Genomic DNA, 14,010 nt, shown 5'->3' on the forward strand with positions numbered 1-14,010 from the left:
GCAGTAGGCGGCCGGCCGAATGGCAGGGGTGGTAAAGGTGATGGTGTGGGTGCATGCGGAGGAGACGGGGGGAAGGCATCAAAGTGGGGGTTTTCCTCACAATTCATATAAGGTGTGGTAGTTTGATAATTTTGCTTTCGAGTCCTCGTATAATTAGATCCACAATCTCACGCTCTCAACCTCATCTCGTCTCAGGTGCCCCCCTACAATTATCGGGGCACAAGACCTAGGGTCCTCAGGGCATCTCGAACGGCGACCCGCAAACCGCACACATATGCCGAGACCACGATGTTCGAACCTCGGAAGCCATACAAGCCGATCATGTATCAATCCGTAGGGTGGTACGGGCGTACTCTCTCCGGCAAATTGGAGACAAGCATGGGGGCTTTGTGGGAGTTCGGACACGTGAAATGTAGGACTCCAACACCCCCGACCCACCCAACCCCCTCCTAGTCCCATTTCCTTCCACTACGTCCCTTCTCCCCCTTGCCTTGCACCTGCACCCTTCAACTCCGCCGCCGTTGTTTTACATCTCCACCGCCACAAAGGCATTGTCGGACGTCCGTAACTAGCAGTGACGTGTCCGCTCGCCTCTACGATGGTGCTGCCACCCTGGAGCCGTTTTTATCCAAGTACACCCCACCCCACTATGGATGCCCTCCATGACGGACACCACACCCCGCAGGTCTTTGATGAATTGCCATTGAGCTTATTTTCGAACGCCGTGTCATTTTTTAGAGTACGAAGGATGCTGAGCTACTCGACCATGGAGGATGAGTTGTTGTGCGATGCGTGTTTGCCATGGATTTTGTAGGTAGGAGCAGAGAGGAGACTTTCTAACAGCAAGTGCATGAATTGTTTCACCGACGAAAGCACATTGCGTCTACGACATGTACATCATTCAAGTACGCAATGTGAGGTCGTTATCGTATCACTAGTACACTATCCACACCAGCGTCACCAAGTTTTGTAACGTGGTTCGTCAGTTGGAGGCGAGTTGGCCATTAACATGGCAGAGGACGAGATCGTAAGTTTTCCTTCCTTTTACTTAACTTGTTGATTAATTCGTTCACTCAATATTAGTCTACACATTATGTAGTCCGCACGCGCTGTCGTGTCATTTACGTGCACACACTGTTGGATGTAAGTGAACGGGGAGTATGTGTGGGAGAGCATTTTTTCCGTTGATGAAAAACTTGTTGAACATCCGGTCAATCTAGTCGAATTTAAGTCATTGTTGTATTATACTTAATTTGCATGCTATGTATGAATGATTTGTATTATTTTCTATCCGAACTTTAATGAATATTGGCCGGTTTACATGAATTCCGTCCGGTTGTTCAAATACGGGTTAAAATATATGCGAACAACATTGAATGTCGACCTCATGCATTCATATCCACGGACTGGTCCTCTCTTGTCTACGGACGAATACGAAAGAAAATTTATATGGTGTTCTCAAAACGAGTACATAAATATATCTACCAACAACCCCTCCCCCTTGGTAGTAAAACGAGTACATAAATATATCTACCAACAACCCCTCCCCCTTGGTAGTAAGGCACGATGAAGGCAACATGCCCCTGACACCTCATCACTTCTTTCCTCCACCCGTTCCTAGGAGGGTCTGGTATGTTGTTTTTTGTTAGTTGACGCCCCTCAAGCGATCCTAATTGGTTACACATGTATATGATGACGTTATTTGCGTCGTTACCTTGACGACATTGCCGAAAGTTCATTCAAACTCTTTTTCCAGGGTGAGACCCAAGATCTACTTTCAGAGAATTTTACTGCTGTATATCGTCACTTTAGGTTTTCTCTCTCTCTACCCCACCTAGACATAGCTTCCTGATTCTCTTTGTGTGTGTCACTGTTGATTGTGCACATCCTGAATATAAAGAGACCAGGTGTGTGCTCATTATAATTGTATCTATCAATGCTACTTTGTGTGTATGTTATTGTTGATTGTGTGCATCCTAGATATGAAGAGGCCACATGTGGCACCATCTATCAGAAAAGAAAAAAACAAGCTATATATTTCCTTATAACTTAAGCATATAGAGCAGCAGCTTCGTATGATCGGACTCTATCAAATTTACACATCCCGGACATGATCACGTAGAGTAAAGGATTATATTCCAAGAAGTAAACTCTGCCAGGTATACCATCGAAAGCATTGTGTATTCCTTAACGCACTGCAAATGCCCGAGAAGTACCAGTAAAATGCTTGATTGACCCTATCAATGGCTTAGAGGCACCAGAATGCCTCAACCTATATACACCAGAGGCAGCATCCTCAGGAATGGTCCATTCCAGAGTCGCGAAACTTCTTGGGCTGAATTTTGAAGGTCTAGACCACTTGAATTGCAATGACCAATCATCATCATCATAGACAGGAATCCAGTTGTTACCATTTAGCTTCTCAACAAGTGCAAAGGTGCCCTCAGTTAGAAGGTCATTCCTTGGACAGGCCGAATAGAATGTAGCATTCACAGTACTGCCCTTCCTGAAGTTTGAGTTTGCTGCGACGTCGGAGCTAACATCCCCAAAGTGAACACCACGAGGTGTAGAGTCATACATAACACCTGGCAGTAGTCCAATTTGCTTCTCCAACATGTCAGGAGGTTGGATGTTTGTCGGGACCTCTTTGTTTTCAATCATAGCTGTGGCAAGTTTCTGAAACTCTTGAATGTATGCACTCAAGGTATGGGGACCGTACAATGTTGACGCACCCTGCAAAATATGTTCATCCCAATGAATTATTCATGCATTGATACATATGCTGAGTGGGTCTTTTATGTATTTGATGGAGTCAGGTTAAAGATACATCAGATCTTCAGCAACTTAACATCAATAAAAGCCAACTGGTATAATTGCGGAAAGTATATAGCAAAAACAAGATATAATTTTCTTTAGTTTGCACTGCAAAAATGGATGGGGCTGAAACAAGCCCTGACATTGCAGGACATCTTCAAAGTTCAAATCATGACACTTAATTCTAGTGCAGCCTTGCAAGCAAATCGAAGAGGAACAACTAACATTCTAACACATCTCTGAGTAGAGACATATGGAGTTATGCACTACCTGCATACTAAATGCAGAGGCCGAGAGTACTCTCTCCTTTTCGGGAAAGTATATTTAGAGGGACCTTTTCCCAAAAAATATTTAGCAGGAAAATGAAAAATAAAATGAGAAATCTAGTAATGTAAAACCTGACATGGGATAATGTAACCATTTAGCCATATCAATTAATCCCATAAAACCCAGTAACTCTGTAACAATATGCCAGTAAAAATTAACTCTGAAAAGAAAAAAAATTGTGCAACTTCTATTTTGTTGGATATACCTCGTATCTTTGGATCTGGTATTCTTCAAATGTTGTAACATACTGAGAATATGTGTTTGTCAGCCCCGCAAGAACAACATGAATATTGGTACCAAATTCACTATTGCTGCCACTTATCAGTACATTTTTTACAGCATCACGTAGCCGCCTGCCAGCCATTGTCGTGAATTCTGTACCAAAACGTAACAAAAGAATTAGGAGTGCTGGTGCGCATTGTTGCTGAGTATTTGCCTTGCTAGCTCTATATCCCAGAAATTGCCCACCCAATTCTTGCCCCGGAAGGCTAGGTGTTTGGCACAGCTCAAAAACCTTGCTATTTAAAGCAAGCTCGCCATATGGGCAAGTTCTTCATTTTGTCATGTTGTGGACTTGCGGTCCACTAAGTAGTTCTTAATAATTACCATATACTCCCTCTGTAAAGAAATATAAGAGCGTGGGAGTACTATTTTCAGTAAGAGTTATATTATTTTCAGTAAAAGTTATATTAAGACACAAAATACACATTAAGTGGGCCAGCTTTTCATTGCCTGGCAAAGCAAAATGGGAAAATGATGCAGCCATGCATGTTGCAGCTGCTGTTGAGAAAGACACGGTAACACAAATATTTTATAGCATGAGCATGGCATTATCATAGCATATCTCAATAGATCAAAGAACCACATGCACTTCTAACTTGACAGACATCTTAGGATTGACGAATTGTGATATACCTCCAGGAACACACAAGATAACCAGCTGACCAATTCTTATGATCTGGATGGGAAGTATCGCAGGCTGCAAAAGATTACAAAAATCAATACAAGACCAGCAAATAAAAATTGTGTTAATTCAGTAAGTTGGTTACTAGTAAGAGGTCATCTTTTTTAGAAGTTAGCAGGCGAGCTGCAAAGTTAACTGATCAGGGGAAAATCTAATTAGAAATCATGGTTCTGATTTGAATATTGTGAAGCTCAGGAACAACAGGTGCTCTACAGTTCACAAATGAAGACTCATTTGGTCCCATCACCTCTACAACAAAAATAGTATCGAGACTGAACATGAAGATGTATGATAGCTAGTACACTTTAAGCTCTTAAACTAAGTAACTCCCACGAAAAAAATCAGATTGGTTACACAAAAAGAAAAGAATGTGACATTCGCATATATTACACGGAACTATATCTTATATATCAGGCTATACAGTGCTGGTTCGATGTTGCAGAAATAGGTCCTTATCATGGCGGCGTTGGTTTTAACTATCAAGTGAAATAGCAATTAAGACGTTCCAGAGGAAGCAAAGCAACAAGCCTGCTTATTATTACTGAAAAAAGTAAGTCATACCGCCCAATCATATGGTTCCTTCATTTCACCAGTGTCCAGCAATATTGGTTTTGGAGCTTGGCACTCGACTTGCTCTTTCCCTGGTGTCTTTAGTAAATTCCTCACTAATCTCCAGAAAGGGTTTCCCTGATAAGACGAGCTTCGCAGTCAATGAAGAGGACATCATCAAATTCTGAAGCAAATATTTAATTGATATACTGAACCTTGTCATCTCCTTGTTTGAAATCAAAAGCTCCAGGGCCATCTGTGGTTCCGGCAGCAAATGCAAACCCCATGGCTGCTGGGCATGTTTTCACCACCTGCGGACCACCCGTACTTGTAGAAACACTAACTTTGAGTTGCGAGAAATCTAAGTAGGTGTGTCGATAGTCAATTTTCCCTTGTATTTCTTCAGAAGCTGAATTGAAGAGATCTACAGCCTTCAGGAATTGCCTATTCCCAATTATGCGGGTACTTTCAAACTCATTAGGATATCTGCAAGACAGCATAATTTCATTTATATCTAATTGTGGCTTATGTGCACGGAAGGTCAATAAATTGTTATGCATGATGAATACCCTGGGCCTCGTCCATAGCAAAGTTCGTTCTTCCCATTACATGTGCTATGATTGAAGTCACAAGGAAGATGGGTGTCTATGCAAAACGTCCCCAGGACATTTGGACTAACATCTCCACAGTTTGACTGGCAAAACGCGGAAACAAATTTTGCATTGTTTTCTTGAGAGCTTCTAATGCGTCTAGTTATATTTGAACCTGCCAATCGTCTGCCACCCGATGCCTCGTAGGATGATGCCAATTGCATTAAGTCGTCAGCTGAACAAAAGCAAATGGAGATACGTTTATACACAACCTAATATGTTTCATTCCAATACACTATCTAAACAATGCAAGAAGCATGTAACATACTTATCTCATCAGGTTCCGGTATTATTGTAGAGACTCTTCTCGGAAGTACAGATGTCATGTGCAAAGATCCAAGATCATCAGAACTTGCAACACCTGTCTGCTTTGGAAGGCCATTTTGTTCAGCCCAGTCTTCCATGAAACGTGCAGCTGCTCCTTTGTTATCACCACTTATCAAAGAATTTGTGCGACTCATTGATGTGCCGTGAGTCGCAAACCAATTAAAACTTCCAACTGGACCCGATTCATCATCTACAAACTTAACAAGGGTCATTTCTTTGTCAACATTGTATTTGTATTTGCTTCTCTCTTCAGCAGGGTTATTCAGGTACGCGCTCGGGCTGCGATTCACACCAGCATCAATAAGGTCACCTGAAAATCAATGTTCAGAGGTTGATAACAAAATCTTTACAAAAACTAAATCTAAGCTTAGCCAGCATCACAAGACCATACAGAGAGAGAAAAGCAGGCAACATGGAATAGGACCTCCAAAATTATACTCTGGGGCATTTATATAGCTACAGTAGCGAGAAATAAGATTGTAGCCAGACTTCAAGGAACATTTAAAGACCAAACTGAAACTAAATGATATTATAGAATGAGGTGGATGACACTCCAAATACTACCCAACGAATGTATTTTAATTAGATGTGTGAGATCAAGATAAATGGCAATTTTGTAACACATTAGTCCAAGACAGTGCAAATAGTTTCATACCTTTATTCACATAGATCTTCCCAGGATGGAGGTTGTTATGAGCTTCAACAATGCTTTGCTCAATCCCATCGACAATTACATCAAATGACTGACGAACAAACCCAAGAGAAGTGACTATATAGACTACATACTGCAGATAACCTCCAGGCCCAGCATGGGTATGGATCCCACTGATAGCCACGTTATTCTCATTATAAAGATCACCATACCTGCCAAATTGAGGTTTGCCAAGTTTATGAGCATGCAAGGCAGAATCTACAGTCTTATTGATAAGTAGACCAAGCACATTACAGCAGAAGACTTCAAATTAAGTCACTGAGTGCTTTTTTGTACAGTGTGTATGTGCAATGTGAAATGACTAAAGTGGCAGTGCCTCAGTTCAATAAGCTAAATAATGTGCAGAACAATATCAGCAGTTAATGATGGCTTAACATAATCAAGGGAATAAATTGGGTACAAGTAAGAAGATAACTTCATAATGAACTAATATTTCAAGAGAGATAAATGAGCCAAGGATGATGGAACCATGCAACCTTATGCACAATCTACAAAGAGACATCACACACACACACACACACACACACAGTTGAAAGCAACATTTTAGGAATATCTGATAAGTAAAAATTCAACAGAATTTAGCTCTTACCTTGCTTTTAGCCTTTCGAGCACCTTTATATTCACAAGCTGTGATGCCATGCAAGCATCCAGGTTCACAAAGACAACACGCTCTCCATTAGGCTCAGCAACAATAAATGCGCGTGACTTTAGCCTGAAGTGAATCCCTGATGCAATCTGCTCAGTATTTGCATATCCCATCATGTTAACATCTGCTGCTGGCCCTGTTATGTCATAGCTTCCCATGCCGACCAAATATGGAGAGTCAGAGAGCACCGGGGTGCAATTCTGAAGGACAAGAACCAAAAGAAGACATAGCCATATCCTTGACGAACCAAAACCACGGACTTGACAGCGCAAGCAAGATGACGCCTCCATCAGGAATCAGGGAATGGAGTTATTAATCAACTCATGCAAGTCCAAAATCTCAGAAGAACAAATTTACTGTACACTACAAAAGAGAAGAAAGCCTATGAGAAACTAGCTGAACATTCTATCATAATGGTGCAAGGGGAAAGGGTGTAAACTGTCCAATAAGGGCTTCTAAAATAATTTAAAAAAAAACAGTGGCAACACAATTTCACTGTGTTCCTTTACATGAACACATTATGAGCAGACGAGACCTATTGAGCATGAAGAAATTTATGTTGCCTGACATATGGATTCCTCGACATTGTCACGGCAGAAGCAACAAGAGCATGACATACATATAGTAGTAGGGCAGATCGCACGATAATTACACCATTTAAACTTGCTTCTAAATCACCAGGTCGAGCACGCACGCTATTAAATCCTTGAAATGGGGATTGCCTACCAACGCGACTGGACGTCAAGGCCGCGTCTCTCACAAGACAAGCAACCCCTGTAACGTCCAAAGTAAGCCAAATTCCACAAGCAAGGCCACGCGGGTTGCGGCCACTCTCTCACCAAACAAGCAGCACTTTCAGTGTGACAGTCTGGGGGCACTGCCACTGGCAGGATACAAAGCCAAGACAACCCAACCGGAGCACAAAACCAACCCCAAATCCACACCGACTACAATCAAAACCTAGTACAATCACGCAATTTAATGGCCTGATCCAGCGAAACGCGTCCAATTTGTCACACGTCGGGAGACAAACAAAAGAAACGAACAACCAACGCGACCTGGCTGGAAGGAAGGGGTAGGAGGCCCGAGCAGGCGAACTCACCATGCGAATGGCGAATCTCAACTGGAAACCCCGGCGGCTTCAGCTGCTGCTGCTGAACTGGCTGGTCACCTCCGTCGCCGTTTATTAAACAAACCCACGCCAAGCGCAGACGAGACGCGACGCGATCGATTGGGAACTCCAAGAAGCAGGGCACCTTGCAGTCGTTGCTCACTGGATAAGAGCAGTTTATTAATACTAGTAGTAGCACCAAGGCGCTGTCGATCAAATCTGACGAGCGGTGAGGGAGACGGGCGGGAATGAGTAGGAGGTGGCAGTGGAGACAGGGGCGGAGTGGCGAAGACGGCGACGGACAGGGTGTGGCGTCCAAGCCACGGCTCGGAAAGGGCGGGCCGGTAGATGCGTGGTGGGGTACCACTGGTGGGATAGGACTGAAGGAAAGTGCGGCTCCGGCCACCGGCTTTGCGCTTTTCCGCGTGACTGGGTTTTACCGGCGGGGTGGCCGGTTGTTCACACCTGAATTTATTGTTGAAGAAATTTGCATAGAAGCTGGTAGATCTGGTACCCTGGAGCTCTTGCAACATGCCGTATCCGTCGATCTGTGGTTGTCATCGTCTGGCTGATCTGGTACTCTGGTACGTACTGGTAGATCTGACTGATTTGGTCCATCTCATCATCTGGCAGACGATAGAGTTGCTCTACTAAATGAAGCATGAGTTCGGGACTAGGAGGCATTAATGGGTGGGTATCCCTGTACGGGTTTATGGTTCCATGAATTGGGTCTGTTTGCTTGGCAAATCTGGTCTGAACAAGACAAAGACGCCTGGGTTCGGCTACGTGTGCGGCTGCGCCTGCGGACGGCCAACCCCAATTGCGATGTTTATTGTAAATAAAATAATTCAAATACTTAAAAATACAGCTGTATTATTACGTCGCGTCGAACGCACGTCTACGAGTATCCGATACTTGCGCGCATGACTCCTTCCTTGTCGAGATGTACCTGACGTCCTTAGGTGGTGGATGATTAGAATTCCATATGCATGTGATGATGTCATCTCACTTTATTTTATAGTATTTTTAAAAAAAAGATATAACTCTTAAACTAAGCGTCAGAACGAAAATCTGTATTTATCATTAGGTTTCTCGCGACGAGATCTTTAAAACTAGATTTCATAACGAGATATTTCAATGATTTCTTTTAAAAAATAACTTTGGTTCTAGTCGAGGCGATTTTAGTGCTAAACATAAGCAACTTTATTGCACCATGTGTACTAGTGAATTTACCTAAAAAGTATATCATAGACAACATAAAAAACTATGTGGGACAAATTTATTGTATTTAGGCAACTCAACATCATTTGTAAGTAATCATGTGAACCTCAATGATGACGTAACATGCATTAACTTCGGTATGAAAGAAATTAAAAATATATATTTTTCAAACCACGTGTCGGAACTATGATCCGTTTTCATCGTTGGGTTTCTGATGACGAACTCTTCAAAACTAGATCTCATATAAGTATGTTTTAAAGAAAAAAATCAAAAGCAACTTCGATGCTAGATGAGGCAACTTTAATACTAAATAGGGGCAATTTTGATGCTAGATGGATTTATTAGTGAATTCACCTACTAGGCTACTAATAGTTGTGTGCAGTAGTCTAATAGATGGTTACCATGGTTGCTAAATTGCATACATCAAAAAAATTCTAGATACTTTAGTTGTCTATGATAATGTGAAAGTTGTTTACGATAGGGTGGAAGGTTGCCTAACATGAGTTGTAAGTTGTCTACGATACTATGAAAGTTATCCATTAAGGGGCCTAAGATGCCTACGATGTTAACAAGTTTTCGTGGGATCTAAGTTGTCTATCATGATTTCAAATTTTGAAACTACATAAGGATGGATGGTATGAGAGCCTTGTTCTTTTCTTTCTGGGGAAGTCCACCCGCCTACCCTACTGAGCGTGCGGGTGTTGCTAGCCAAGTCACGGTGTTGATTAGTTGCATAAGTGGGGACAGATGAGAAGTTGTCTATGGGGTGATGAGAAGTTTCGTAGGGGGTGGATCAGATAGTTGCTCGCAAACCTACACAAGTTGTTCATAATTTTGGCACGAGTTACGCGCAAAAATAATTGAAATATTCAGATATAATGATGGAAAACACCACATGGGTTGCTTGCTCAATGCATTAGAGTTGCACAAAGTCACCCTAAAATTTGCTAACTTCTTTTGTATGATGCTCAAGTGCATAGCAATCTTAAAGTTATTTTCCTTGCTCCCCCTCCAATAGCATGGTCAATGTTGAGCTTAGAAAAAAAGTTGTCCGTAAATGTTGCCTCCAAAGCCCCATCCATGGTGAACTCATAGACAACTTCATTGTGTTGTTCGGCAACTTAGGAAAAACAATGATAAGCAACTTCATAACATTTTTAGGCAACTAATTTGCGAAGTTAGACAACTGAGCGGTAATGGTAAGTCACTAATTACCAATAGTAGGTAAGTGGACATAAATGGTAGACCAATTTCATAATATTGTAGGCAACTAGACATCAATGATAGACAACTGAAAATCCATAGTAGGCAACTGAGCAACCATGGTACCCAAGTTGTGATAATATCAACAAAATTCATTGATACACATAGTGCAATGAAGTTGCTTATTTGTAGCACTAAAGGTGTCTCATGTTTTGTGTGATTTTTTTCATTTTTACACAAACCAACTTATTAGGCAGCCCTACTAGGCAAAAAAATGAAATTGCTTTTCTATAACACTAAAGTTGCCTTCGTCGTACCCAAAGTTGTCTCTAAAGAAAGTTCAACGAAACCTATTGATATGAGATCTAGTTTTGAAGAACTCGTCGCGAGAAACCTAACTGTGAAAACGAAACTAAATTTCGATGCTTAAATCAAAAGTTACAGTTTTTTAAACTTTTTAAAGCCTCAAATAAATGCACGTGGGATGATATTCTTTTTCTGATGGACTGCGTAGGACGCGTTAGTTGCTCCTTCCATATTAGGAAGAGCGCTCGATCCTACCAACAAGCGCTCGGCGCACACTAGCCATGTCCATAAAATATATGTTCGTTTTATCCGAGTATTTTTTACGTTTGAGTCGAAGAAAAGATGATGTCTGACCATTTTTTAAAAATGCACTGGCAATGCATCCAACGCGGCCGACATATTTGGTCCGCCACGGTCGACCGGGCCAAATATAGATAATTTTTTAATTAAAATTGTAAATAATTTTACAACCAAATAAATCAAACATTGTAAATAGTTTTACAATCAAATAGTTTCATAACCGAATAAAAATACAAATTTTACAATCCAATCGTCCGGTCTTGCCATACATTCTATGAAGAGTAGATGTCGGCTAAGATGGGTAAACCAATTGTTGCTTCCTCATTCTAATGAGGGGAACAAGCAAATCATACACAAGTTGTTCTATAATTTTGACAAGGAAGATCAAATTTCTCCCAAATCCTATGGTAGACATTCTGGCTTGGAATTATGAAAATAATGGGACATTCACGGTTAGGAGTACTTATCAGCTTGGAGTTTCTTTGCAGGGTGAATTTAGCGAAGGATCCTCAAAAAAATCCCAGTATGGTAGGGAGAGCTTACGGAATCTAATATGGAAAGCAAAGGTACCACATAAAGTTTGTATTTTCACCTTGAGGGCTACCACTCATTCTCTCCCTACGAAGACAACAGACACTGATTCTCAGATTTTTAGTTGTAAGCTTTGCTCCTTCCCCATCAAATATTTAGGAGTGCCTCCGCACTATGACAAACTCCGTAGAGAAGATTTTCAACCCATTATTGATAGGATTATTAGTTGCATTTATGGGTGGTTTGGCAGACACCTTACATACAAAGGGAAGCTGATCCTGCTAGGTGCCCGTATTGTTAGTATTCCAGCATACCTTATGGTTGTCATCAAATTCGACAAGTGGGCAATTGATGCGATCAAATCCCAGATGGCCTAGTTTTTCTAGGGTAGTATGGGAGATAAACACAAATACCACTTGGCTAATTGGGGTCTTGTTACCGGGAAGAAATGGTTTGGTGGGTTGGGGATACCCAACCTGAAGGAGTTCAATATGGCTTTATTATCCTCCTAGGGGAAGAAGTTTTTTTACCTTAGCAAGAAAGATTGGAAAGATGTAATCTCTTTCAAATATAACACCAAATCTCCTAATATCTTGTGGTCCAAACCTGATAATGGCTCTCCCTTTTTGGAAGAGCGTGACTTGGGCTTTAAATGCTTCCAAAATATTTTACAAATGGAAACTGGGGAATGGTAGAAATATTTTAAACTTTGGCATGACATGTGGACTGGTGATATTTCCTTGAAAGTTTAGTTCTGGGATTTGTTCTACATATGCAACCAGCCTGATTGCACTATTTCTCATAGGTGGGATGGGGTGCAACTTAAACTCTCTTTTAGGAGATGTATTGACACGAATGGACTTGATAGGTGGAACCAATTGCTTGGTATTATCCAAGATATTCCTCTATGTGATAGCCCTGATGTACCTATTTGGATGTTGGAAGCCAAAGGGATTTATTCTGTTAAATCTTTCTACAACGCTATTTAATTTTGGTGGTCTGGTTTCTACCATTGGTGATAAGATGTGGAAAATATTGTGTCCCCAAAATATTCATGTTTTTCTTTGGCTGAGTGTTTATAACAAGATCTTAACTAGGGACAATTTAGCTAAGCATAGAACCGTTGATGATCTTAACTATCTATTTTGTAATGAAATGGAATCAATACAACATCTTTGAGTGTGTTGTGGCTAAATGCACGTGGAAGATGATTTCTGGTTTCTTTCAAATGCCCACTATTTCCTGCTTTAAGGATGTTTGTGTTTTTTGGCATAAACATAAGGGAAAACCTGTCTTGAGCGTGATTGTAGCTGCCTCCTTGTGGAGTATCTGGAGACTGAGAAATGAATTTTGTTTTCAGGGTCATACTTGGAAAAGTCTGGAATACGTTATTGTGATACTTTGAAGTATTCTTTGTCAATGGGGAGTACTCTGCGATGCCATCGAGGAGATGGTTCTCCGACAATTCATTAGTGAGTTGGACAAGTGTCGTGGGGAGCTACTTTGCATCACGTGGATATGATTCCGTAGACTGCTGCAGAATTATGTCGCTAGCTAGCCTCCTCTGTTTGTCTTAAGTTTTAGATTTTATGCTCGTTGAGATGTGGATATTTGGAGTACTTTTAATGGTGCTTAGCTCTATGGCTGGGGACTATGACACCCCTTATTACCAGCTACAGTAACCCCTATAATCAAGCTACAGTGATCACCATGATTAAGCTAATCATGTTGCTAAACAGTGCATAATCAATCTTGGAATCATATCTCATTTCAAATTCCACCACTAAAGGTCGTTGAATTTTTGTTGTGATACAATAAAAACCCCAAGCCGCAAAGGTAAAATGTTGCACACTTGTTAAAAATCCCAAAACAGATGATGTTATGGAAAACAATATCACCAACCTAATCGTGTGGACCCACCGTTCAAAAAAGAGCCCAGATTGCATTTTGAAAGCACATTAAATTCCATGATAAATTCAAAATTATTCAATAAAATCTCAAACTAATCGTGGGAGTACTAAATATTGCATGTTATTTAGTGGAGTAAGTCAAACATTTTTGCTAAAGCTAATTGGTCCTAAAAATAAATGAAATGGAAAAGATTGAAAGAAAATAGAAACAGAAAATGAAATAAAAATAAAAAGACCTACTAGGCACTCAGGCCCAAGTGCTACAGGCTGGCCTCGCCCATTTAGGCCAGCCTTTCATTCCACCTCTCGCGAGAGGGGAGGCCATGGCGCGTGCACGGCCGTCTGAGCAACGATTGTCTCGCTTGCGAGCATCCCGTGACACTCCTCGGGGATAAGGTCGACCCCGCGGCTCTCTCTCTCACCCCCACAAACCCTAGGA

The 14,010-nt window shown here is 41.3% G+C and overlaps 1 protein-coding gene across 1 annotated transcript; it reads right to left on the minus strand.

Annotated features, from left to right (window-relative positions):
- Nucleotides 1-2,013: 2,013 nt before the first annotated feature.
- On the minus strand, nt 2,014-8,637 carry LOC123443916 (neutral ceramidase). Its single transcript, XM_045120479.1, has 10 exons — nt 8,092-8,637; nt 6,933-7,352; nt 6,287-6,495; nt 5,573-5,941; nt 5,224-5,479; nt 4,870-5,140; nt 4,667-4,792; nt 4,057-4,120; nt 3,347-3,516; nt 2,014-2,733 (listed from the first exon to the last, which is right to left on the minus strand). The coding sequence occupies exons 2-10, from the start codon at nt 7,277-7,279 to the stop codon at nt 2,188-2,190; spliced, it is 2,358 nt and encodes a 785-aa protein (XP_044976414.1). The 5' UTR covers nt 7,280-7,352; nt 8,092-8,637; the 3' UTR covers nt 2,014-2,187.
- Nucleotides 8,638-14,010: the final 5,373 nt, after the last annotated feature.

The sequence above is a fragment of the Hordeum vulgare genome, chromosome 3H, assembly GCF_904849725.1.
Source record: "Hordeum vulgare subsp. vulgare chromosome 3H, MorexV3_pseudomolecules_assembly, whole genome shotgun sequence".
NCBI classification, from domain to species: Eukaryota; Viridiplantae; Streptophyta; class Magnoliopsida; order Poales; family Poaceae; genus Hordeum; species Hordeum vulgare.